At 40.4% G+C, this 26090-nt stretch overlaps 1 protein-coding gene across 1 annotated transcript in view; it reads left to right on the forward strand.

The window, feature by feature from the left end:
* The first annotated feature begins 4355 nt into the window (after positions 1–4355).
* Positions 4356–26090, forward strand: part of NOX3 (NADPH oxidase 3) — a 61618-nt gene continuing 39883 nt past the window's right edge. Inside the window, exons 1-7 of the mRNA XM_033236544.1 lie at positions 4356–4505; positions 5126–5221; positions 5334–5444; positions 6766–6850; positions 16712–16857; positions 19988–20169; positions 23888–24017. Coding sequence (XP_033092435.1) covers positions 4458–4505; positions 5126–5221; positions 5334–5444; positions 6766–6850; positions 16712–16857; positions 19988–20169; positions 23888–24017 — 798 coding nt within the window. The 5' untranslated portion in view covers positions 4356–4457. The remainder of the gene's footprint in view (positions 4506–5125; positions 5222–5333; positions 5445–6765; positions 6851–16711; positions 16858–19987; positions 20170–23887; positions 24018–26090) is intronic.

Below are 26090 nucleotides of genomic sequence, written 5' to 3' on the forward strand. Positions count from 1 at the left end.
TTATATGCATTTGCATTTTTTCTTTTGTTGCCATTAATGTTCACCTTAGTACTTAGATGTTTATAAATGCTTTAGGAAAAGGCAAAAACATATTTAATCCATAAGAGAGAATAATTTTGCAATGCTATTTTTATACGTTGTGAATTCTGCTACATCCACAGGGAAACTAGATCACAGTAGACAGCAACAAAATATACTAGGCGATCAATCTTGCTCTTGAAGATCAAAGTATTTCTTTGTTAGGTCAACTGATCAACTAAGGAACTAAAAATAACTAAAATATAATAGAGCAAAACCAGTCGAGGAATGTAGCAATGTAGCATCATTAGTACAGAGTTTGCACTCACATACACAAGCAATTAACCTGCTTTTTGAAATGTATTTATTCTGTTTCCCTCCTACTTTTTCCATTATAGGTCTGTTACTGGTGAGATTCACAAGGGGAAAAGCCCACATCATCTTCTGTGGTGAGCTGGAAGAGTCAATGAATATACCCGTTTAATTAGAAAGCCAGTAGCCACCACAGAAACAAGGCAAATTTCACTTCATTTGTTTTGAGAAAATTCTGAGAAATGAAGTGAGCACTACCTACTAGTGATGAAAACAATTAGGTGAAAATAGATCAAATTCTGAACATTTATATTATTTCCGTAGATTTTGTACAATTCCCTTCCTCTTTAAATACAACCCCATTAGCTTGGGAATCATTTCTTAGAAAGTGATTGAGAGTCTTGATTTCAGCTGTGATCTGTACAGATTCCTTCAACAAAGTAAAAACTGAAGTTGACCTCTGGGCATGATATGCCTCCCAGAATTTTCAACAGGTAAATTAACAAATAATGAGAGCAACCTAACACCTTGCTTATAAAAACTGAGTGCTTGTGTAAAGGAGCCCACAGGTGGACCTAAGTTGGACTTCTGTGTGTGATAGAAGACATGGTATCATGAGTCTTATGAAGTCTGATCCCAGTATTGCAAAACAATCACTGGTGTCATCAGGTTACTCTTAAAAGTATTAATAAAAATAGAAAAGTTGAAAAATGTATATTCATAAATTATACAAAATTGTTGGGCTTTGAATGAATTTGAATATGATTTGAAGTCCACATATGATTATTCAATATGAATGAACCGAGCATCATTGCAAATTTTATAAAAATAAAATCTATGAGAAAATTCCCAAGTTAAATCATGAGCTATACTTCCGTCATACAACTGTGAACCTTCTTTGTGTACTGTAAAGGAATAATAGCTACACTTTAACATAATATTCTTCCCACATTCAAAATGAAGAATAAAGAAATCACATTTTGAAATAAGGATGGAGCATGTAAAGATTAATTTTTAAAACTAAACTTTAAGTTTTATTTTTACTGTAATACTAGAAATGCTCTAAGCAATTAACAAAAAAGTGTGACCACACTTTTTTTTATTTGAGACGGAGTCTCACTCTGTCACCCAGGCTGGATTGCAGTAGTGTGATCTCGGCTCACTGCAACCTCCACCTCCCAGGTTCAAGCGATTCTCCTGCTTCAGCCTCCCAAGTAGCTGGGATTACAGGCATGTGCCACCAAGCCCAGCTAATTTTTTTTTTTTTTTTGTATTTTTAGTAGAGACGGGGTTTCTCTATGTTAGCCAGGATGGTCTCAATCTCCTGACCTCGTGATCTGCCCGCCTCGACCTCCCAAAGTGCTGGGATTACAGGCTTGAGCCACCGCGCCTGGTTTACCATACAGCAATGTAAGTCTCTCCTTTGTAACACTGGGTAAAGAACACAGAAGGCAAGAACATTTCAACTCTTCCTCACGCTCATTGAATCTAAAATAGAAGAGATAGTATAAAATTCTAGATGTATTCTCTCTGAATTAATTTTTATAACCCAACTGAATAAGACCTCTAAGATATGTAAATCCTAAACACTTCAGAAATAACAAATCATTTTATCATGGAAGATTATTGGCTTAAAGAAATGAATATAAAGACTTTGCATCTTTATATTGCTCACGGTTAAAGAAGCTACTAAAGATATCTTACTAACTGCACTCTAATCGCAGGTCAATGCTGCCAAAAATGCCTGTGCTTTCATATATTTCTACAGCGAAAAAATCCCTAAAAAATGATGTCTTTTCCAAGAAGTAAATTTACTATACTTTTTATGGGCCAATTCAAAAGAAGCTTCTTCTCCAAAAGAAGAATCGTCTTAAGTGTGAGTGTGAGTGTGTTTATGAGTGTGTGTACGTATTAGGCAGATTAGGAGTGAAAGGGGAATGGGAATGACTCTGCAAGGTAGGTGTTGTTAGTCCCATTAAACTAATGTGGAAAATAAGACTCAAAAGAGGTAACACATCAGAGCTGGGCGACAAGTGGAAAACTCACCTGTTTGTCAAAATACTTAACCGAGATCAATGAGGAGGCAGAAGGATCAAGGGGAGAACACAAGGCAGAGCCTTTTTTGTGGTTTTCACGGGAAGAAAGGGGCAAGTTTGTATAATCAGGGGAGCAGGTTTAGGATTGGATCATTTGAATAGATTCTGCAGGCCCTGGGCTACCCGTGTGATTGGTCCCTTGTTGTCCAGTACCTGGTTCTGAGGTGAATGAGGGCAGGGGAGAGGTTGACTCTAATGGAAGAGAGGGTTAGGGGTTTGGACTATGTTTGGTTTGCACATCAGAAACATGCTCCCAAACCAGTTGTTTGCTATCACTAGGAATGAGTTAACCCTGATTTGAGCAGTTTCTCCCCAAGACAGCAAGACCCTGAGATGTCAATGCACCACAAAAATGCAGAAAATAAAAAACATGACTAATACAATAGAATAACTTATCCATTTTTCTGTAATTCATTGGCATTATGTAGAAATAGTGTACTTAATCACACACAGCAACATTTATTTGTAATTAAATTCCTACAAGTTTAAAGTCCTATTTATAGCACTGCAATTTATATCTGTATATTCAGTATGCTTTGGTGCACAGGTCCATATATTAGTATTTCATAAAAGAGACAGTATAAGGTAATGGTTAGAAATGAAGATGTTAAAGTCAAAGAGAGCTGAATTCAAATCCCAACCACCCCTACTGCAAGTTACTTCATTTCAGCTTGTTTCCACATTTCTGTAATGGTGCACATAATAATATCTGCCTGATAGAGTCCATGTATGATTTAACTGACAATACTTGAAAAGTCCTTAACCTAATAGTACCTGGTTAAATAAAGATCAATGAATATTCACAATTCTTACTCTTACCAGGTTTTTAACAGGAGAGATTTAATTTTCCAAAATTGATTCTCCTCCTATTTTCATCTTGTCTAAAAAATTTAAAGGAAATATTTCGGCCAAAACTAGTCAGAAAATTGCTTCAATTGGAACAATTTTGCCTACCAGAGTAGAATTATGGTCATTATATTGAACAACTATGACTTACACAAAATCAGAGACAGACGAGGCTCCCATGCAGCCATTCCTGGAGTGACTGGAGTATGAAAGGATATTTGCACTTAACGCATGGGTGCACCAAGTGTGATTAATGACATGTATTACCTCAGTCCCACAAAAAAGTTCATTATTTATAGTAACACTTTTAGATTTATATGAGAGTTTTCTATCTGATGTTTTTTAGAATCTTTTTTCATCGTCTTCTGAAAGATGGTTTAATTCATACTCATTTAGCCCATACTCTTTGTCTTCTATAGAGAGCTTTTTTGAAAGAGGGGGAAAGGAATTAAAGAAGTAGAAAAGCTATGGCTGGTCGCAGTGGCTCATGCCTATAATCCCAACACTTTGGAAGGCCAAGGCAGGTGGATCACCTGAGGTCAGGAGTTCGAGACCAGCTTGGCCAACATGGCAAAATCCGTCACTACTAAAATTACAAAAACTAGCCGGGCGTGGTGGTGCATGCCTGTGATCCCAACTACCCAGGAGACTGAGGCAGGAGAATCCCTTAAACCAAGGGGCAGAGGTTGCAGTGAGCCAAGATGGCACCACTTCACTCCAGCCTGGGTGAAACAGCAAAACTCTGTTTCCAAAAAAAAAAAAGGAAAAATAACAAATAGAGAAAGTTCTTTGCTATATGCAGCCTTCAGCAGTTAGGTTATTTCTCAAATTTACATAAAGACTTATTATCATCTTGACTGCAATCATGTAGAAAATGAACGGGTATAAAGTACATGAGGACAATTTAATAAAACCAGTTTTCTTTTCTTATAAAATCTCTGACGAAAGGAATCATTAGACAGAGACTTGCCTTGTATTTACCCAGGTCATGAGGCATGGCAGCTTGGTGATGTGCTCTTGGCAAGAAGTCCTTAATTAGAAATTCCTCGAGAGCTGCTCCCTGTAGGTGTTTCCTATGACAAAAAAGACAAAATAATTTACTAGGGAAGCCCTCACGAAGGACTCAACATCCAGACACAGGTGAGGGAAAGGGAATTTGCTGACAGCCGAAGAGCAACAAGCATCATGATGGGATGCTGGGTTTTGAATGAGGGTCTTTCCATCATATTAGTAGTAAGTATCAATTTCGTTATTCAACTTTACATATATAGATTGAATAGTCTTTGGTTTTTAGGAAAACTTGTATAGGAACACTAAATAGCTTGAAGTATTACTCTGGTTAAAAGACTAAAACTTGTTAGAAAACATTCAGTAGATATATTTAATTTACCCTTATAGAATCATGCAAAGTTGTTTTCCGATTGAGCTCATTTTTAATTATTTTTAAGTCAAGTAGTTTGTTTTTGCATAATGTATGAGTGTTTCTCTAAATCAAATGAAGTCTCTGAATTAGACTATGAAATTGGAATTTTTTCTAGAGAACTCTCAGAGTTGTTTTTAAAGATTTCCTCCTTCTTGACATCATTGTCAAGCAACATTGATTAAGAAGCTTTTGTAGTTTCATTAAATCACTTAAAGTTGACTCGTATGTGTTTAAAATCTTTTTTATAAAGGTAATAATTTCTTACCATTATAATCCTATTAAAAACTAATCTATGAGAAATAAATATGTGGAGTGATTCTGATTAATATTGAGAAGCTCTTCATTCCACGTTAAAAGAACCCCAAGTGATTTTGAATAGAGAAAAAGCTTGAAGGTAGTATTGATTGGTTGTCTTTCCTTTCTACTCTAGCTCTCATGGCTGGGAGTAAATTTGTATCTGTTTATTGACACGTTCTACTGGTATGAAGAGGAGGAGTCTTTCCATTACACACGAGTTATTTTGGGTGTAAGTATGGTTTATGATTAAACATTACTTTTTCAGAAAACAAAATGCATTTTATTTGCCCTGGATCCTTGTTTTCCCTGAATCTCTTTTTTATGTCTTTACATGTGGACAGTCAACACTGGCTTGGGCACGAGCGTCCGCACTGTGCCTGAATTTTAACTGCATGCTAATTCTAATACCTATCAGTCGAAACCTTATTTCATTCATAAGAGGAACAAGTATTGTAAGTACTAAAATATTTGAAATAATCTCAGTTGTTATGACTTCCTCATATAAGTGCCATTGAAAACAAAAATGTACTTTATTATGAAATTCTCAGTAATTCTGTTTAAACTTGGGTTTCTTTGTTAGAGATAATAGAAAGGCTAAAACTGAAAAACAGTAATCAGTACATCTATCTGATTTGGCTTTGGCTGTTGCCATTGATTTCCTACATGACACTCAACTCATTGCTCAACAGTTTCCTGATGTATTTGCACCATGAAGATGGAAGCATTATAATAGCTGGAATCATCATTGTTTCTGATTAAAAGACGACAAATAAGCTTTTGAGACAAGTGTCACAAGGAAACATCTCTCAGGGTTCTCACCCACAAAAGCATAATCACAGAACATAGATTTTATTATGTAGATTTTAACCTCTACCAAACATAATGGGATATTTCCCAATTATATTGATTTCACTGTGTTAGGAACTTACCTGTGCTTCCTATCAAACAAAATAGCATACAGAAAATGAGTCCTTCAAAAACTTTTACCAGGGAAAATGCTGTATTATGCAGGCATCCCTCATTTCGTTGCACTTCCCTTTATTGCACTTCTCAGATACTATGGTTTTTACAAACTGAAGACTTCTGGCAACCCTGTGTGGAGCGAGTATACTAGCGCCATTTTTTCCAATAGCATGTGCTCGCTTTGTGTCCCTGTGTCAGCATTTTTTAGCAATAAAGTATTTTTTAATTAAAGCATGTACTTTTTTTAGACGTAATGCTATTGCACACTTAATAGACTACAGTGTGGTATAAATATAACTTTTATATATACTGGAAAATCAAAATTTTTGTGTGACTTGCTTTATTGCAATATTTGCTTTATTGCAATGGTCTGAAATTAAACCCACAATATCTCCAAGGTATGCCTGTATAATCATCATCATGATTTTATGAATATTTATATATAGATGCATATTTGCCTTTGTATATGTAGGAATAATTTGTAGACTACCTAAAACATGAATGAGGATGATGGCTATCACCTTAAATTTTTAAACAAAGAAGCTGAGTGAGGCATGTATTTTGGCAGGCTTATTCAAGAGTTTTGAATTATAACCAGAGAACTAATAAGTCAATCATTTTTGAGTTGAGAGTTCAGCAAAGCAACTAATAACCTTTTGATTTGCCTGTTTGACTAATGGCCATTAACTTTTGTGTCACATTTAGAGGCAAAGCCTGATTCCTACTCTCTTAACTGTCATGACAGTGTTTTCATTGTAATTTTTCCATAAATCAGGCATTTTTTTTTTTTTTTTTTTTTTGTTACTCTAGTGCTGCAGAGGACCATGGAGGAGGCAATTAGACAAAAACCTCAAATTTCACAAACTGGTCGCCTATGGGATAGCCGTTAATGCAAGTAAGTACTTATTAATTGCTTCATGGATTTTACAATATCTGATGCCTAACTTCATAGTTTTGTTTTAACTCTGACTTCCTCAAGTCTCACCCTCAGGTAAAAGAACTCTTTGCCATTTATCTGACCCTGTAAACCTTACACAAATGGGTTTTTACATTTTCAATTTATACTTACATAAGAGTTTTCCGGCCGGGCGCGGTGGCTCAAGCCTGTAATCCCAGCACTTTGGGAGGCCGAGGCGGGTGGATCACGAGGTCAGGAGATCGAGACCCTCCTGGCTAACACGGTGAAACCCCGTCTCTACTAAAAATACAAAAAACTAGCCGGGCGAGGTGGCGGGCGCCTGTAGTCCCAGCTACTAGGAGGCTGAGGCGGGAGAATGGCGGGAACCCGGGAGGCGGAGCTTGCAGTGAGCCGAGATCGCGCAGCTGCACTCCAGCCTGGGCGACACAGCGAGACTCCGTCTCAAAAAAAAAAAAAAAAAAAAAGAGTTTTCCCCTACCAAGACCTCAATTTGTCAAAGAAAAGTTGGTGAAACTTCATTTGTGAATAGTTAAGCTTGTTAATAATACAATAATAAATACTTGAAAAAGGAACACTTTGTTATTCAGCATAATTCACTTTGGAAATAAAATTGACCTCTGTTCAAAATCTCATTCACAGTCATAGGAAAATGACTGTCAAATAGTATCGTGGGCAATAAAAAAGAAAAGAAAGATCATGTGAGCAAAGTTCTGAATCGTATTGAGGTAATGGACATAAAAGGGTCTTGAAAACACATGAAGCTTTATCGGCATATAAAGTGTTATTGTTATTATTATATTTCTAATTCAAGAGGAAGGCACTAGAAATTAGCATCCAAGGCCAAGGTTAAACTCTGATGAGGAAGAAAGGAGGAGGAGCAGTCATCAACCAGCTTGTGGTTTTGCTGGAAAACAAAGACACTGAAATAAAAGGCTATCTGAGCGATAAAGAGTTATGATTCAGGACTGTTTCTCTCAAACTAATTTAACTATAATATGTTTTCCTCATTTGTTTTTATCCTCTCATGCATAAAAAAAAAAAAAACAGAGTAAAAGAAACACTCAAAACAAATGTGAATTTAATTAAGCAGCAAGACATGACAGACGGTGCCCGAGTGCCAATTAACACAACTTTGGGTGTGCAGTGAGACATGAGGGGAAGATGCTCCCATTGATTGTCTTCGGCACTGGATTAAACCAACCCGAGAACTGCTTTGTAAAAGGTTTTTGTGGTTTGTGAGGAAATAAGAGTAAAAAGACATCGTGTTCTAGAGAAAACCAGCTCAGGGATAAAGGGGAAAAAATAACGCTGGTTCATCTTTGTATTCCAAGGCCCACAATAGTGCTGAGTATGCGTAGGCACCAATAACCTTTCATGAATGAGCGAATGCATGAAGGAATAAAGACTCAGGGAAACAGATTTTGGCTCAGGAATGGAAGTCTTTTCGGGACCTTGAAAATTATCTAAAATTAGAATGAAGTTCCCCTAAGAGTACTGAATTCCCCATCATGGGTGGTGTCCAAACAGAGACCAGATTGCTCCTTGATAGGCTCATCAGAGAAGGAATTCAAGGAATCTCTAGGCTTCCTTTAAAATCTTAAATAGCTTGATTTCTGCATAACAGTAAAATGGCAAGAATATTATCATAGTACAATAGCTTTAAGACACAATTGAACTCTAAGAGAAAGTTTTAAAGATATTACAGAGAGAAGGGGGGTAAAAAACAGCCAGCATCAAAATACATCAGAAAAGAGGCCAGGCATGGTGGTTCACGCCTGTAATCCCAGCACTTCGGGAGGCTGAGGTAGGTGAATTGCTTGAGTTCAGAAGTTCAGGACCAGCCTGGGCAATATGGTGACAGCCCGTCTCTAGCAAAAATACAAAAAAATTAGATGGGCATGGTGGTGCATGCCTATGGTACCAGCTACTTGGGAGGCTTTGGTGGGAGGATGACTTGAGCCCAGGAGGTGAACATTGCAGGGAGCTAAAATTGTGCCACTGCACTCCAGCCTGGACAACACAGTGAGACCCCCATCTCAAAAAAAAAAAAAAACAGAAAAGAAAGCAAAGAATAAGAAAAATGTGTGTTATGAAATAGTTTTCTCCTTAAACTTTTGAGCATGTACATTTCTTTATATGTAATCGTGTATCAATAATACCAATGCATTAGAAACATATAATGAATATCCCCCATGTTAAAGATACCCTGATAGCAGCTATATCTTTCTGAAACTAGTGTGGTCATGGCTGTTTTAGGATGGAGTATAATTTAGTATAAGCAGCAGTTGACTGAAATCAGGTGACCAAATTATTTTATACCTCTCTACTGATTGGTAGTGTGATATCAGATAAGTTCCTCATGCTCTTTCTTCTGTGGAGTTAAAAGAATACTAATACAGGCTCGGCGTGGTTGGCTCACGCCTGTAATCCCAGCACTTTGGGAGGTTGGGGAGGGTGGATCACCCGAGGTCAGGAGTTCGAGACCAGCTTGACCAACACGGTGAAACACCGTCTGCACTAAAAATGCAAAAATTAGCAGGCACGGTGCTGCACACCTGTAATTCCAGCTACTTGGGAGGTTAATGCAGGAGAATCGCCGGAACCCAGGAGATGGAGGTTGCAGTGAGCCGAGATTGCATCATTATACTCCAGCCTAGGCAACAAGAGCAAAACTCTGCCTCAAAAAAAATAAATAAATACATACATACATTTCAATGAGATGTGCAGATTATTGTCGGGACCAGAGTTAGTTGGAAATTTGGAGAATACAGGGTTATTCACTTGCTGCTATTGCAAATAAGATCAAATCCAAAGCCCTTAGCCTGGCCAAGGGGTCCAGTGACCTCACGTGTGCCCCCTGCCTGTGCCCCCTGCCACAGTCTTATCTCCTGCCTCACCCCCCTGGCTTTTCCCCTTGGGTACACCCAGCTCCTGGAAGTGCCTAAGCATTCTGTGCCTTTGCTCCAGGGATCCCCTTTGCCTGAAATGCTCTGCCCTCCTCGTGGTGCTAAATGGGTGAGACATGGCCATGCCCAGGACTCATATCCTGACCCACCTCCTCGGAGGCAGCCATTTCAGCGAGGGGTCTGAGGTCATACTTTCTACCACAGAGTGAAATTTGTTCCCCAGAAGCTGATCACCTCCGGGGCTGAGCCTGTGCCTTACACATCTTGGCTGCCCTGGTCCCTGGCACACAAGAGGTCCTCAAAAATTTGGTGAAAACAGGATGAGTAGGAGTCGGCCAGCAGGCAAGAGAGGTTGAAGGAAACACTGGGAATGGTACAGTACACAGACGCATGAGTTGTTCAGGGAGTTATGAGCAGTCTGGGGAGGACTGAACAGAGTGTGCGGAGGGAAAAGATTTAAACGATGCCAGTCGTCCAAGATAATACATTCACATTCTGCTGCAACCGGAGAAAGCAGGGTACTCTTTCTCCCCCTTTCCCTCACACATCCCTGGAGAGAATCAAATGTTCTCTCCGGCCCCCTTCCTCCTGAACCCCATTGCTTTGCCAGGTACCCAGATGTCACCTGGGGTTCCCCCAGCAGGGTCAGAACTGCCACCCACCACAAAGTGCCCCTCATCCTACTCCTCCATGGCAACCAGCAGCACTGCAGTGTTTCCACTCCCTGCAAACGGAGGGAGGAGGCTAGGGAGAAAGCTCTCTGCTTCTCCCAAACCCTGACAAAGCAATTATTACATTTCACACGAACGGAGAAATGCGTCTGGCAACTGCGCTTTTAGGAGGAAAAAAATGCTAAGCCTTGGTTTCATGGAAACACCTCTGCTTTTCACATTGTGTTCTTCTGGTAGATTCACTTGGGAGCAGCTGAAAATGTCCCTGCGCTTGTTTTATTAGCATCGCCCATTATGCTGCATTTCAAATAGCCGGCTGGCTTAACAGAGGTGTGTAACCTTGGAAAAAGTGCGACCACATCGAAGTTTGCATGCCAACCTCTAATTTCTCATCCGTTCCCCTATAAGCTGAGCTGCAGGCTTTAATTGGTCAAATCATTAAAGGATGTAATTAGAGACTGGTGGAAGAAGGCGAGGGAGGAGGAGGGAAGAGGCAAAACAATGGTATCTGTAATCAAGGACATCACGGAAAATGCAGTGACAGGAACTCTTCTTTTGGCTTCCTGCCTTCCTGCTTGCCTGCCTATGATAAGAGCTGCTGGAGCGTTCTTGAACCACTAATAAATCATTTTCAGGGACCTATAACCCCACGGGTATAAAAATCATAGTTTCACAGCCTCTTCGTTCTTATTAATGCAGATCTTTCTGGAGTCCCTGGTCCACAGCAGACCTTGAAGACCCTTCCAATTGAAAAGTAGTACTTTGAGCTCGAGCTTCCATCAAGGGGTGTCTAAATAGTGACCCAGGCGGCTCTCCCTGGCAGAGTCGGCAGCTTGCTTCTGCCAGGTTCCAGGAGTGAACAATTAGCCAAGTGCAGCTCCTGATGAGTTGCTAAAATTAGTCTACAAACATCAATAAACATAACAACGGCAGGGTGAGAGGAGAGAGCACAGAATAAGGGTGCCCAGAAAATAAAGATTTGGAGACCCAGGCTTGAGAATAGCCCTAAAGGTGCAAACTCTTCAGTCCTGACCCCTCAAGGATTGCTCCTAACCAGTTCCGCCTGGGGCTCTGGGAGCTTCAGGGAAGCTCCATTCCCAGTCCTGCCTGACAGGATTTAATGTGATTTACAAATGCATGGCACACACAGGGTGCCAGAGTCAACGAATCCTCCTACAGAAATCAGACCACAGGTTTAAAAGTTTGCAGCCAAATTCTGGCTGCAGAAGCACAGCCAGAATCTGTCCCTGGGTCCTTGTTTCTAAAGGCTGCTTAATTAGGAGGTGACTAACTCCAAAATGACTGTTATCACTGACAGGCAGGCAGAAAGACAGCAAGGACGGACCACGCTTCCAAGATTCCCCTCAATTATGCTCACTTTGATCTCCTGAAAAATGAAATGAAAGAAGGGAGGTAAAAGAACTTTTTCACAACTGGCTCTAATAGTAGCCTTTATGATTTTTTTTTTGTTCACTCTTCAATGTAAAGCTCCTTATTGGAACTCAGAAATTCACACACCAATTAAATGCACATGTGTAGTGTTTCCAAAATTGCTGCTCTCTTAAAAGTACCCGGGAAGAACACAAAATTGTAGAAAGATCCAGTTATAGCACCTTTCAGCCTGGCACAATTGGGTGGGTTATGGAAAGTGTGTCTTGTGGTCCTCCAAGGGCACAGCAGTGCATACTGTAGAAAGGCCACAGAGGCCCAGGGAGAGCTCACCCCATAGCTAATGGCATTGGATTTACTGCAAGACTGAAGAGCCCCATTTAAGCCAGAATTGGCTTTGGAAACATGAAAACATGAACTTCGTGTTTGCATTACTTCCATATTGCTCTACAAATCCCTTTTAGATGACAAATATGTTCCCGGTAAACTTCAGAGAAAGACACAGGAGCCACACAGCTGGAAGGGAGCTTAGATAACCTTGTTTAGTACAATCTACCCATTTCACAGATGGGAAAAAAGGGCCTGAAAGAAGTTAAGTGACTGAGAAGTATCCTCTTCAGTATTCTTTCTGTTACATACTAATATCAAATCTAATAACATGAAATGATATTGATGACTAAGAGAGAGAGAAATCAAACCATGTCACTGTTTTATACCATCTCTGTAGCCTTTGTCTCTGTAACATAAACAGCGTGGCTACTTATATTTTTAAGAACCTAAAATGTAGAAGGGAAGGAATAGAAAATATAATGTCTAAAAACGAACAAAAATAGTATCTCCCCTGGTGTCTATCAAGTCACAACAATTCTGAATTTAGCGGTTGGTGTATCTTTAGTTCCAAGCCAAGATTGCTGTAAAATTAGGATCAGATCTAAGGGGAAAATAAAATGTTTAGACAAATAAAATCAACATAAGCAGTTTTCTCTCTGAGAATTCCTGAGATAAATAAAATATTCCACTTTGTATGTTCTACCTTGTGAAGGGAAAACAAAATGGAGGTAGTGGGAGCAAGGGAACATGTAAGACATGAACTTTAAAATGCGTGACAAATACTGGAGAGAATAGTTTTTACACATTCCCTCAGAACCTGCCTCTTGAAAACCATCTGGGGCTTCCTCGTACTCCTTCATTAGTTTCTTCAGCTCTGTTATGGGAGACCTGGCAATAAGAATAAATAAGTAGTTCAATATCTTTGTTGATTCAATCAACATACTTAAATTTCATTTAACAATGTCAAATTCCTATGTGGAAATCAATCTAACAGAAAACAAATTGCAATCAACAACTCATTACAGGGGAAAAGAATGGTATAAAATATAAGGCCAGGCGTGGAGGCTCACGCCTGTAATCCCAGCACTTTGGGAGGCCAAGGAGGGTAGATTGCCTGAGCTTAGGAGTTTGAGACCAGCCTGGGCAGCATGATGAAACCCCATCTCTACTAAAAATTAGCTGGGCATGGTGGTGTATGCCTGTAATCCCAGCTACTCGGAGGCTGAGGCAGGAGAATTGCTTGAACCCGGGCAGCGGAGTTTGCAGTTAACTGAGATCATGCCATTGCACTCCAGCCTGGGTGACAGAGTGATACTCTGTCTCAACAACAACACAAAAAAGTTATAAAATATTAAAAACTTATCTTGCCTTCTCTTTCTGACTATCACATATGGATTATGCAATGGTAAACATATCAGTTAACTTGGTCCGAAGCTCAGTCTCTAGCTCTGTAAACTGGGAACAGCTTCACACCCTGTCTGGAGTGCCCTAGTCTGTGGAGAGAGAACTAAAGAAAGCTAGGAGGAGAGGAGGAGTAAGGGTCAAGGGGCAGAATGTAAAAGGAGCATTCACACCAACCTACAGTGAGGACTCCAAATGTTGTTATCAGTCAGAAGCCTTAGAAACAGTTGGACTCTAGATTAAAGACACCAAGTAAACCATTCAGTTTTATCCAAGCCCGTAGAAAAAAGCTAGTTTTCAATTAAAAATCAGGTATGATAATTGCTCATTAGTCAAATGAAGCAATACAGCTTAATGGTCAAAAGATGGAGCACTGAGTCACGCAAACCACTAAACCACTTTCATCACTAATGAGCCACACATTCCTTAACTCTTTGGATACTGGTCTGTGAAATGAGAAGAAGGCTGATACCTGAGGAGGGTTAAATCAGATAATACGCCTATAGCATTTATAACAGTGTCTGTTGTATAGTAAACATTCAATGTGTTTGCTATGAAACGTACTACCTGCTTTTTAAAGACTTTGAGATAATTATCAGAAAACAGCATTTAGGAATACTGGACAATGTTTGTGTTCAGGACTCCTGCTAGATAAGCCTTTCCAGCTTTGTGGATGCTGAGGCTAAACAAGGCAGCCCCTTCATCGACATGGCCGTATATGTTGACAAAGCACCCTGGGAGGAAATAGAGTACCTCGTGGGTGCTAACCTCTCTGAAGCCACAAGGAGGCAGTAAACATCATGATGCAGAAACAGTGTCATGTGCTTTGCCTTCTTGCGTGAGCCTCAACCTGAAGTATGTTTGGCTTGATTTTCAACTTAAAGGCTAAAGAAAAAATGTGCAATATACACTTATATATATATTATTGTTATATATGATATATATATATATATCTCAACAGAGAAAGCACTACTCCAACAAGTTTGCATCTATAGATTGATTTTCTGACCCTTTCTTTACCCCTTCTACCTTTCTGTAATCTCATTGTCACTAAGCAAATAATTGTCAAATGCAAACTGGTACTGAGGTTTCAAGGATGAATAAAGTCCATCCTTGAGGAATCAAAGTTCATCAGGGGTGTAGGGATAAACAGATACTGCAACAGTAATATCTGAGAAATGCTATGGTCATACTATCATTTGTGCTGGTGAAATTGAAGAATGTGTGATAGAAGTCAACTTTTGAAGTAAGCTGTAAGGCATGAGCAGAACATTTTGCAAATCAGAAAAGGGAGTGATAGCAGAAACTCAGGTGACAAAGAAAAGAGGTTGCATAGAAGATAGCATTTCTAAATAAATCTGCTCCTAGGACCATAGGGACCAAAATGACACCAATATTCTCAGAAGTTCCTGCTGTTTCTTTTTCCCCATCACATTTTCTTCCATACCTCAACCCACAAGGTATAGCCATGGAGGATCCTGTAACGCATTCACAACTTGTATAGACTGTATGATAGTCATAGCCCGCACTACTCCTCACTGTGGGTGCAGAAGAAAAGAAGATATCAACTGGGAAATTATCTATACCCTGGGCAATGAAGCCTCATTTCACACATGAATCTGATCGCAATGGCAGTTATCAACTGGCCACCCAGCGGGAGTTTCATTTGCAGGAAAAGCATCAGTATGTCATTGCCTAGCTGTGACTGCTGGCTTCCCAACAGATTTGGAAAGAGCAGCAACAGACACAGAATCCTCAGGCCAGACGATGCTGTGTTCTTAAACCTGTTCTCTTCTTTTAGAATTTAGACACCACCAAGTCCCAGAATTAGAAAGCTCCATTTATTTCTTCAGAATATACAGAAGGTATGTTTAGTTCCATAAATACTGGCTTATTTCAATCCACCAGGAATAACACATGCAAATGTATGTGTGAATGTGTATGTGCAGGGGTATATATACATAGAGAGTAGTCCCTCCTTGTCTGCAGGGGATACATTCCAAGACCCACAGCAGATGCCTGAAACGGTGGATAGTACTGACCCCGACTGCCATCTATTGGAACATGTTCCTTTTCATATCTTCCACCCACTAATGTAATGCCTTTTTCATCATAAATAAGCACTTATCATGCATTGTGGCTGTAACTTTTGCAGTATGAGGTGTGACAGCGAAACTAGCACAAGTGTCTTTTTTCTTCACAAATTTCAGATAGAAGATCTGTTCTTACCATAGATCTTAGCAACTTCCGCATACAGTTTTTTGCCTTTCCTTATTAAGTAGAGAACTTTCACCTTTTCACTTAAAGGAAGCATTTGATGGCTTCTCTTTGGCATAGCCAAATTGCCAGCATTACTACTTTTGCGCTTTGGGGCCATTTTTAAGCAAAATAAGGATGACTCACACACAAACACTGGGATACCGTGAGAGTTGGTCTGATAACCAAAAGGGCTACTGGATATGCTGGACAAAGGGATGATTCACATCCCAGGTAGGACAGAGCGGGATGGCATGAGATTTCATCATGCTACTCAGAATGGCATGCAATGTAAAACACAAATTGCTCACTCCTGGAATTTTCCATTCAATATTTTCTGATTGTGGTTGACCTCGGGTAACTTCAACTGGGGAAAGTGAAACTTTAGACTGGGGGGATGACTGTATACTAAAATGTGTAAAGGAATAAACAGAAAACAAAAGAGAACAAAAACAATATATCTCCTGGTATCTATCATTTGTATCATATACATCCATATCAGCATGTATAATGTACAGTATTCTAGAATAATGCTTTCCGATTTCTTAAGAAGTTATATATAATTATTTCTTTTAGAATATATCATATATAATTATGCTGAGCTATCATAACATTGATTCCATTTCCATGATAACTATACACTTTATGATGAACTGAGATTTACTTTATTAATATAATTTAAATAAATGTGGAGATTTTTGTACAATATGTTTGGAAGTATTCAATCCGCTTCACTCAAAGCACTGTGAAAGATGTGTAAATAAATCACTTTTCCTTGGAGATTACAAAAACCAGAACAGAGAAACTTGAGCACAGAGACACGGTATTTTTTAGTAACTAGGGAGGAAGCCACAGGGTACATGTTTGGTGTCGTCTCGTCCTAGCCATCCATGTCGTGGCGCATTTCTTCAACCTGGAACGCTACCGCTGGAGCCAGTCCAAGGAGGCCCAGGGACTTCTGGCTGCACTTTCCAAGTTGGGCAGCACCCCTAATGAGAGCTACCTCAACCCTATCCGGACCCTCCCCATGGTGAGTTCCTGCCTGCTAACGAGCTTCTCCCCTGAAAAATCCATCCTTTTCCAATCCTCTAATCAAGAATGCTATATTGAAAAGCTTTTAATAAAAGGGCTGGACAGTGAAAATTTACATGTGAATTTGTTCTTAATTTCACATTTTCTAAAAAAAAAACTTTTTTAATCATTAATGTTGCTGGGAAGTTATGAGCAAGGAGAAAAAGATATGTCACCTAATTAATTTTTATATACACACACACACACACTAGAAATGCAGTAACCTGTTAATTCCTAATATTTTAAAATTGAACGTTTTAAAAGCAGTCCATGATTAGATATTTTTTCACTGATGTTACACTCATAAAGAATGTGAAGTGCCATCTAAACCTAGAAATTATAAATCGGATGTCTTCATTTTCAATCTGCAGATTGTTTTCCGGATCTCTTCTCCAAATGCCTCATACATTGGCACATACGTGAATAGCTGCTTTGCCAAATCAGATACTGGGCAAAGCAGCTAATTTCACAATGAGACCTGCATGGCCAGTGACATCATTAATGCTAATTACCTGTGTGCACAGAGTGTCAGCAGCTATGGGGAACAAAAAGGAAACCAAAAATGTAGGCGCAGCAATCCGTGTTCCAAGATTAAGACAGTCATCTCCCTTAATTCACCCCTACCTCTTTCTTTGTGGTTGATCTCAATTTTTTTCCCATGTACCACCATATTGGCATATGTGTGCAGCATGTTGACCAGACTAAAAAGATCTCTATTGCCCAAGAAAAGCCCTAAGGCAATAGACTTTAGCAATGAAAATCCCTCCATTCTTATCCAGGCCATCTCTTTAAGTGACCATTTCCCCCATCCAGCCTTATTTAAAGAACAAAAATTCAAAATCTGGTTTTGGGACACTTATTCCATGTCATGTCCCCTAAGGTGATTTTCAGTATCAGGCCATTGATCAGGTTTAGTTGAGCTACGTTTTCTTTTATTCTTTTTCTTATTTTATTTTTATTTTTATTTATTTATTTATTTATTTTTTGAGACAGAATCTCACTCTGTCGCCCAGGCTGGAGTGCAGTGGCACAGTCTCAGCTCACTGCAAGCTCCACCTCCCAGGTTCACGCCATTCTCCTGCCTCAACGTCCCGAGTAGCTGAGACTACAGGCGCCCGCTGCCACGCCCAACTAATTTTTATATTTTTAGTAGAGAGGTTTCACCGTGTTAGCCAGGATGGTCTCGATCTCCTGACCTCATGATCGCCCGCCTTAGCCTCCCAAAGTGCTGGAATTACAGGCGTGAGCCACCCTGCCCAGACTGAGCTACCTTTTCTTAGCTGACAGCTATTGGAAGCAAAAATTTCACACCTGCAAATCAGAACTGCAGCTGCTCTAAGCGAGTGGGAATGCCTTTATGTTAGTCCATTGAATCATAGCATTTGTCTGGGCACCTACTGAGGTTACTGTTTTTCCCCACTAAGATGCTGGAAAATCCATTGCTACACACACTCAAGAATAAATCTCAACATTTTGCATAGTCTATGTAATAAATAGTATTTATTAAAAATACTTTTCAAGTGATATGATTATATATTTTAATAGCAAAATAATTAAACTACTACCTATACAGCAATTTCAAAATTTTAGAAGCAATATACTGTGTAAGTACTAATTAAGCTCAGGAAACTCTGTAATTTAAGGTATTTGGAGGGAGATGAGTATCAATAACATAGAGTGTACATTATAGAATATTTTTAGAGATGCAGTGGGATTGTTTTGGAGGATACATTGCAACTCTAACCAGTCTATAAATGTGTTGCAAGAACAGAGACATGGTGATTTGCCTTAATAGGCAAGGAAGAATGATGTGAAATTAGCACATCATATGATGTAAATGGATTTCTAAAATGCCTGAATGTACTTGAAAAGAAAATATTTTAAATGTTTGAGATATATCCCCTTCAATTTTATTTCCACTCTTTGCTCTATGAAGAAAAAATAAACAATGAAGAAGTCCCTGTCCAAATTACCTCCAGATCTCAAAGCAGCCCAAATTAATGAGATTTTACTGACAAAAGATATAGTGAGTTTATTGAGCTCGTGGCCGTCTCAGCGATAGTAACACAATGTATGAATACTAATGACTTGGCAAGAATATGGGAAACTCACAATAAAAACAAACTGCTGTGTGATGCATATTCCAAAAGGCTATTTAACTGTCCCTTGCACTCACAGGTCAGAATTCTGGCCGTTTAGCGGTGTCCACCAGATAAGAAGAGCTGTACCTTTATTGATCACCTAGGATTTACCAAGCCTTATTCCAGGCCCCCTGAGATGGCGTGAAAGAAATGCAAGTCATGGTCTTTCCAATTAAGAAGCAAGAGCAAGGAATAACTACCAGGGGAACTGAGTGTGCAGCTGCTTTATTAGGAACGCCCCAAGGGACCTCTCAAAAAAAGTGTTTATTAATGTTAAAATGCATTTAGGCATGGTGATCCACATAGTTATTTTAAAGACTAAGAACTTAAAACTCAGATTTATTTTGCAATATTTTATTTTAAAATGCTCTTTTCATGCTACCCTCATTTCGATTCAACATAATCACTTTGTTTTTTTATTTTTTATTTTTTATTTTTTCCCATTTTGTCATTGTTGTTGTTGTTTTAAAGACAGGGTCTCACTCTGTCTCCCAGGCTGGAGTGCAGAGGCAGCATCATGGCTCATTGCAGCCTCGAACTCCTGGGATCAAATGATCGTCCCATCTCAGCCTACTGAGTAGCTGGGACTATAGGCTCAAGCCACCATGCTCAGCTTTTTTGGGGGGGGGTGGGGGGAGGGGTTTCCAGTATAATAACTTTGATGTGAAATGATTTATACAAATAAAAAAATGTGATTGATGAAATGGTATTTTATGAAATTTTAGCAAAGCAAGTAGCCACCGTAAGCTGGTGGGAAGGGGAAGGAAGAAGAAGCTCCTTCTTGAGTTGCGCCTGTATCCTCATTGAGGCTAACATGCTTCTGCATGAAACTCTGTGAATGGCTCCCTGCTTGAAATCTCAAGTACTGGTCCTAAAAGTGGAAAAAAAAAATGTGCCAGGATATTTATTGTCACGGTGTTCTTTTGTTGTTGTTGTTGTTGTTTTTAGAACACAACCACTGAATTGCTAAGGACAATAGCGGGCGTCACGGGCCTGGTGATCTCTCTGGCTTTAGTCTTGATCATGACCTCATCAACCGAGTTCATCAGACAGGCCTCCTATGAGTTATTCTGGTGCACACACCATGTTTTCATCGTCTTCTTTCTCAGCCTGGCCATCCATGGGATGGGGTAAGTCCACACTGTGCTCCTCTGTAAGGATTTTATCTCTGAGAGTCCCAAAATAATCTTAGAAAGTCCTTTAGATGAAGGATCCCGGCATGCAGTGACTAAAGGACTTGTACAATGTGTGAAAAGCACATTGACTGTGGCAAATGCTTTTTCAGTAACACTGAAAGTAAGCTAATAGATGGTGAAGTATTATATTCATTTTTCCTCATTGACTCTGTTAGTGAGTCTTGGCATGTTTATAAAATTCAGGAATTCTAATGAATGCAGAATGACAGTAGATCTATGTTTCATTCAGCACCTGTTCTGCAATCCAATTTATGTGGGATTACTCAGGATATATATTTTTGACACCAAGATTTCACTTCTGCTTAACCAAAACCATCAACTAGGAAACCTGGTGTTTGGGCAGGGACAATGTGTGGCATGGGCAGTCTGGTGCGGGGTCCAGATCCAGCTCTGAGACCAGTTATCAGAGTGAGCCCTTCAGGTCCTCTGGGCCTCAGTTTCCCCATTTGACCTCTAGGACTCCATTTTGCTCAGACATCCCGTAAAACACTGCTCTGGCATTCAATACCCACCTGATATGGTTCATCTCTTCATCAGGAAGCTAGCATAGCCCCTGATGTGTTCAAAATCCCTCAAATATAATGTTTTTCAATCCTTTAAATATTAATAAATGGCCCTGGACTAATGAATCAATTGCTGTCTGTGAACTAGCTTGTCCCTTTTAATTATTTCAAAAACTGATTGCCATTTTTTCCATGTTACAATTTTCAAAGCACATTCATATGCATGATCAACTCGACCACCACAACAGTCCTGTCACGTAGAGAAGGTGCTATTGTCCCCATTTCATAAAAAGGAAAAAGGTGTTCTCAGGGTTAAGTGATGCCCTCAAGGTCCCATGATGAATAAACAACAGAGTCAGATCTAGGACACCAGTCTTTAGATCATCAAACCTTTACTCTGATTTAGCAAGCCCTGGAAGAACAAGTCTTCCGTTTTATGAATTAAACCTTCCTCAACACCAGCAAGAATGCGACCAGCAATGTTGCTAACGCCCTTTTTGGCTTGCCAGCAGCAACTCCTCTGTTCCTGCACAGCACAATGCCCTCTTCCGCCCCTCATTCTCCCACCATTGCCACTGCTGAGTGCGGAGGGTCCTGTCCCCCCTCTCTGCACGGACCTGGAAGAGCAAGTGCATAGCTGCAGAGTGGCATGGCCTAGGAAGTCACACATGCCTTTGTGACTCTGGGTCCCATGTAGAGCCCATGGGCAATGCTTTGGGATTTGCCCCTCTGCAAGTCAACGACCCCTCCAGTCTCCCTCCTCACCCTTAATGCTCCTGTCTTCTCAGCCCCCTACTTCTGGAAGGGGGTCACAGTTCTGCTGCAGCCACTGCCTGTACCTGAGACATCTCCCATTGTCCCTCAGCTGGCGGACAGAAACACATTCTCCAAGGAAGAAGTGCCCCTGAGGGCGCATTTTACCCTAAAAGACTGCCTGTGCCTCTGCTGAGCCTTAGCAACCGGATCAGTCCACGTTCACACGTACTCTACTGCCTGGCTAGAGGATTTCCATTTTCTTTCAGCTAGAACTCTCTGGGACTGGCTCTTCTGAATGTGAAAATCTCGGCCGGGCGCGGTGGCTCAAGCCTGTAATCCCAGCACTTTGGGAGGCCGAGGCGGGCGGATCACGAGGTCAGGAGATCGAGACCATCCTGGCTAACACAGTGAAACCCCGTCTCTATTAAAAAATACAAAAAACTAGCCGGGCGAGATGGAGGGCGCCTGTAGTCCCAGCTACTCAGGAGGCTGAGGCAGGAGAATGGTGTAAACCCGGGAGGCGGAGCTTGCAGTGAGCTGAGATCCGGCCACTGGACTCCAGCCTGGGCGACAGAGCGAGACTCCGTCTCAAAAAAATAAAAGAAAGAAAGAAAAAGAAAATCTCACCATTTATTTTTGTACTTGGGGTGGGCAAGGTGGATAGTGTGTCATCCTAGTGTGTTCCAACTCAGAGATTGTCAGTCCCCCCTTCCTACTGCTGATTCCGCTCACGACGCCGGGGTTGTGACCGCTGCAGCATATTTATGAGGCTACCTAGAACCCAGGGGAGTCTAGAAGCCCTCTTCACAGACACTATGTGCTTGCCCCACTAAACATACATCCCCCACATCCACACCCTGGTGCACTGTAGAAGCACAAGAGAATTTCAATGGGCAGTGTTTCATTGGAGATATTTTTGATATCCAAATAACATATCATAAGATGAAATTTTTTAGTCATTTTAACCTAGTTGAAAAGCTTATTTTAGGATAAGGGCCTCATTTAATCTTCTCAGTGTGAAGTATTCTACAGCTACTGTTTACAGCAAAAGCAATTTGCAAATTCTACACAAAGTGCCAAGTGAAAGTAGGATTATTGGAATGTGTTAAGGCCCACTAATCTTCCTATTATGGGATGGCATAGATGAAGCCATTTCAAAAGTTTAAAATTTTTAAAAGATACAGCATTTGTGGAATAAGATGAGGCTTCTTTTAGACACTACGGGGAATGCCGCCTACAGCCTGAGAATGAAAGTGTTAAATGTCTGGAATCCTTCCTCTGACTCTCACTTACTATTCACCCTGCCTATGTCTGGGCGTCACTTGTACATTGGAGATTTACAGATAGTTTTTCTTATCGAACTCAGAGGGATGTTATCAAGTTTGGATGGCTTCCATAAAACAGACTGGGACAAAGGCCAAGATGTCAGTTCTAGCTGACACCAGGCTGTTTCCAAGGGCATATTACTGCTCCCTCCTCTCATGCCCTGTGATATAACAGGGACCACACCACTCCACAGGCTGTCCAGGACATAAGTCTGTGTGATGCTAAGGTTTCTCAGTCTAGAGTACCATGATTCTCAAAACAGATCAATGCATTTTATTCACAAACACCTAGGAACCAAACAATTCCCAGATTCCCTGACCTTGGGAAAGTCTTGGGCTTTGCTGTCTGCACCAAGGAGGAACCCTAGGAGCTTGTACCAAAGCGACTTGTCAAAGGCCAGTCAGGAGTGCACTCATGGCAAATAAAACATAGAAGGATTATAGGACTCTTTGTCCAGTGCTCTATTCATTAAGACTACCTTCTCTTTCCATTCCTAATGTATCAATACCATCTTGAAGACACACTCCATTGTGACCTATTTTGACCAAGTCAAACGCTGGCTTGCTGGTGGTCACTAGGGGAAAAAATACCATTATTCTGGGCACTTCTTTTGACTTCTTCACTTGAAGACTTCTAAGCACTCAGAAACAACCCAATGAGGGTAGAAGTTAAATAAATCTGCAAAAGAACCAAATAGTACAAAGTTAGCCAATTAGCCCAAATCAGCAATCAGGACAAGATGAAACCTAATTAAATTCAACAGTCTACAAAAGGATGTGTTCAAACAATTTCCCTTCATTATGAATTCTCTAATATAGACACTTTCAATTTAACACAGGATACCACAGAGGGGCACTTCTTTTCTGGGATCTTCAAAGTTACTCGAAGCTTCTTAAATGCTTATTTTTAAAGAAGGTGAGGGAAATGAATGACAGCCTGAGTTTCAAGAACTGGAAGTGATATTTCCAAGCTCACTGTAGAATGTATATCTGTGGAATAACAAGACTGCTCAAAATCAGTTTGACGTTTTTGTTTCTTGTTTTGTTTTGCTTTTCTTAATTAACAAGTCGGATTGTTCGAGGCCAAACCCAAGACAGTCTCTCTCTGCACAACATCACCTTCTGTAGAGACCGCTATGCAGAATGGCAGACAGAGGCCCAATGCCCTGTGCCTCAATTTTCTGGCAAGGAACCCTCGGTAAGAATGAACCCAGGAGCTTTTAAAAATAAATGTCCCTGCAGTTAAAATATAGAGCTTTTATAGGCTTGAAAAAAAGAAAGCACATTTCACCACTAGACAAAGCCAACTCTATTAAGTGTGCTAATGGAGAAATCAAGTTACAGATAATTTTTAAAGAGGTTTACTGCCAAAAGCACTATGTTCAGCTTTGAAATGTATTCTTCTACTTACCTTTAAATACTAGTGTCTGATATTGTGGGAATTCATAACAGCACACTGATGTCCCTGGAGGGGTCAGCCTTAGGCCTCACCACCCTTCTCTGTGCTCCCTGCAACCTTGGCCACGTGTCCTCTGCCTAACTGCCCCTGCTCCCAGTCCAAGAATTACCAGCACCCCTGCTCAAACCTAGGTCCGTGAACAGCCAAATGAGGCTCAGGCCTTCTTTATAAGCTTGCTTCTTCCTTTCCACAACTTTGGGGATCAAAAACTTAGGGTGTCAAATGCATTTACTTCTTGTCCTAATTAAGCTTTTGTAACTGAAATAATGATGACGTTAGCCAAGAAGATACTTAATTGATTTGTGTAGATGATAATGTCCACAGATCTGAAAAGTCAGATTTCCTGGGTAGGTGGTAACCATTACAGTTGGTAGCGTAGGTAAAGAGAAATAATATTCCTATCTGGCCTCCTCTGGTATCTTAGAACAGTGCAAATCTTTGGGACAACCAAGTGATGCTTGCAAGAAAATAAATGCAACTGGCAGATAAAAAGTAGGAGGAAATAAGTGTCCAAAAATACGTAACTTAAAACACGGAATAACAGGGTATAATATATATAATTGATGAAGATTTGGGAAATTAAGTCATCAACATATGAAGAATATAAGTGATTGCATTGTTTTTAAAAAAACCTCAAATATATTAAATTAAGCACTGGATTTTAAGGGTGAAAGTACTAGGAGGAAGGTTTAAAACCAAGAGAACCGGAATAGATGTGCCCATTAGACTGTGGTTCTTTTAATGGCCGGTATAGATTGTCTCTGTCTTAAACTCAACTCTCAGTAGCCACTATCCAACCTGCATATTAATAAGGAACATGAATACCTCTCTAAAATTTTCAGCTACAGCGTCTCCATAAAAAAATCAATACTCCCCCACACCTCATGAATACAGACCAGGACCTGCTCCCAGCAGCGTTTGCTGGCATTAATTATCATTAAGAGGGGGCCTTATTCGTCTCTCTCTAACTCTCCCCTGCTCCACTTCCTTGCACACCCAAACTCAGGGTGTCACTCTCTCCCGTTGTTTGTAATAGATCCTGAGTCAAAGCGTGTGTGGGCTATGTAATTACCGCTTGGCTGAACCGTACGATATTCTCTCTGATGTCTTATAGACACTGAATCCGAAAGGCATCCCAAGGACAAGGAAGGGTTCCTGTGCTTCACTGCACCACACCTACTCGGTCTCTGCAAAGCTCCATTTCTCCTTCCTTGCCTCTCTTAACTCAGGGCGTTTTCACGGTGCTCTGATCAATAGAATATGTATCATTTCTCCTTCAGTGGTGCACTGTTCCCAATGTTAGGACAGAGAATGCTTTGTACCTCATCTTGCATAAACGGAACCGATTAAAGAAATCAACTATGCCCGGCAGTCCCCCCTCCCCTGCTTGTCTCAGTCTCCCTTTCCAGCCCAAATGCACTGATGCATACAGGACTCCAGATTCCTGGTTTGCTTCTGATGCAATCCAGTCTCAAAAGATGCCTGGTCGTCCTAGGCCAAAGAAGCACTTTATGTCATTTAACTACAGCATCAACTAATCGTAACCATAAGGTTGACACTTTGTAATTACTAGGGAAGGCTGTGAGTGGTAAAAGAGAAAGCCCTGACCGAGGTAGAGTCAATTCAGCGAACTTTCACTGAGTGCCTAAGTGCACTGCTTGGCAATGCAGTAGACAGGATTCACAGACGTGGGACCTGCCCCAGGAGATCTGATTGTCTAGAAAAAGAGGCTATTCATAAACACACACATAAAATAAAATCAAAGCCAGCATGTTCTTATTTTCTGGTAAGAATGAAAAACCAGGAGTGAAA

This window comes from Trachypithecus francoisi, unplaced genomic scaffold, assembly GCF_009764315.1.
Source record: "Trachypithecus francoisi isolate TF-2019V2 unplaced genomic scaffold, Tfra_2.0 Lachesis_group15, whole genome shotgun sequence".
Taxonomy (NCBI): Eukaryota; Metazoa; Chordata; class Mammalia; order Primates; family Cercopithecidae; genus Trachypithecus; species Trachypithecus francoisi.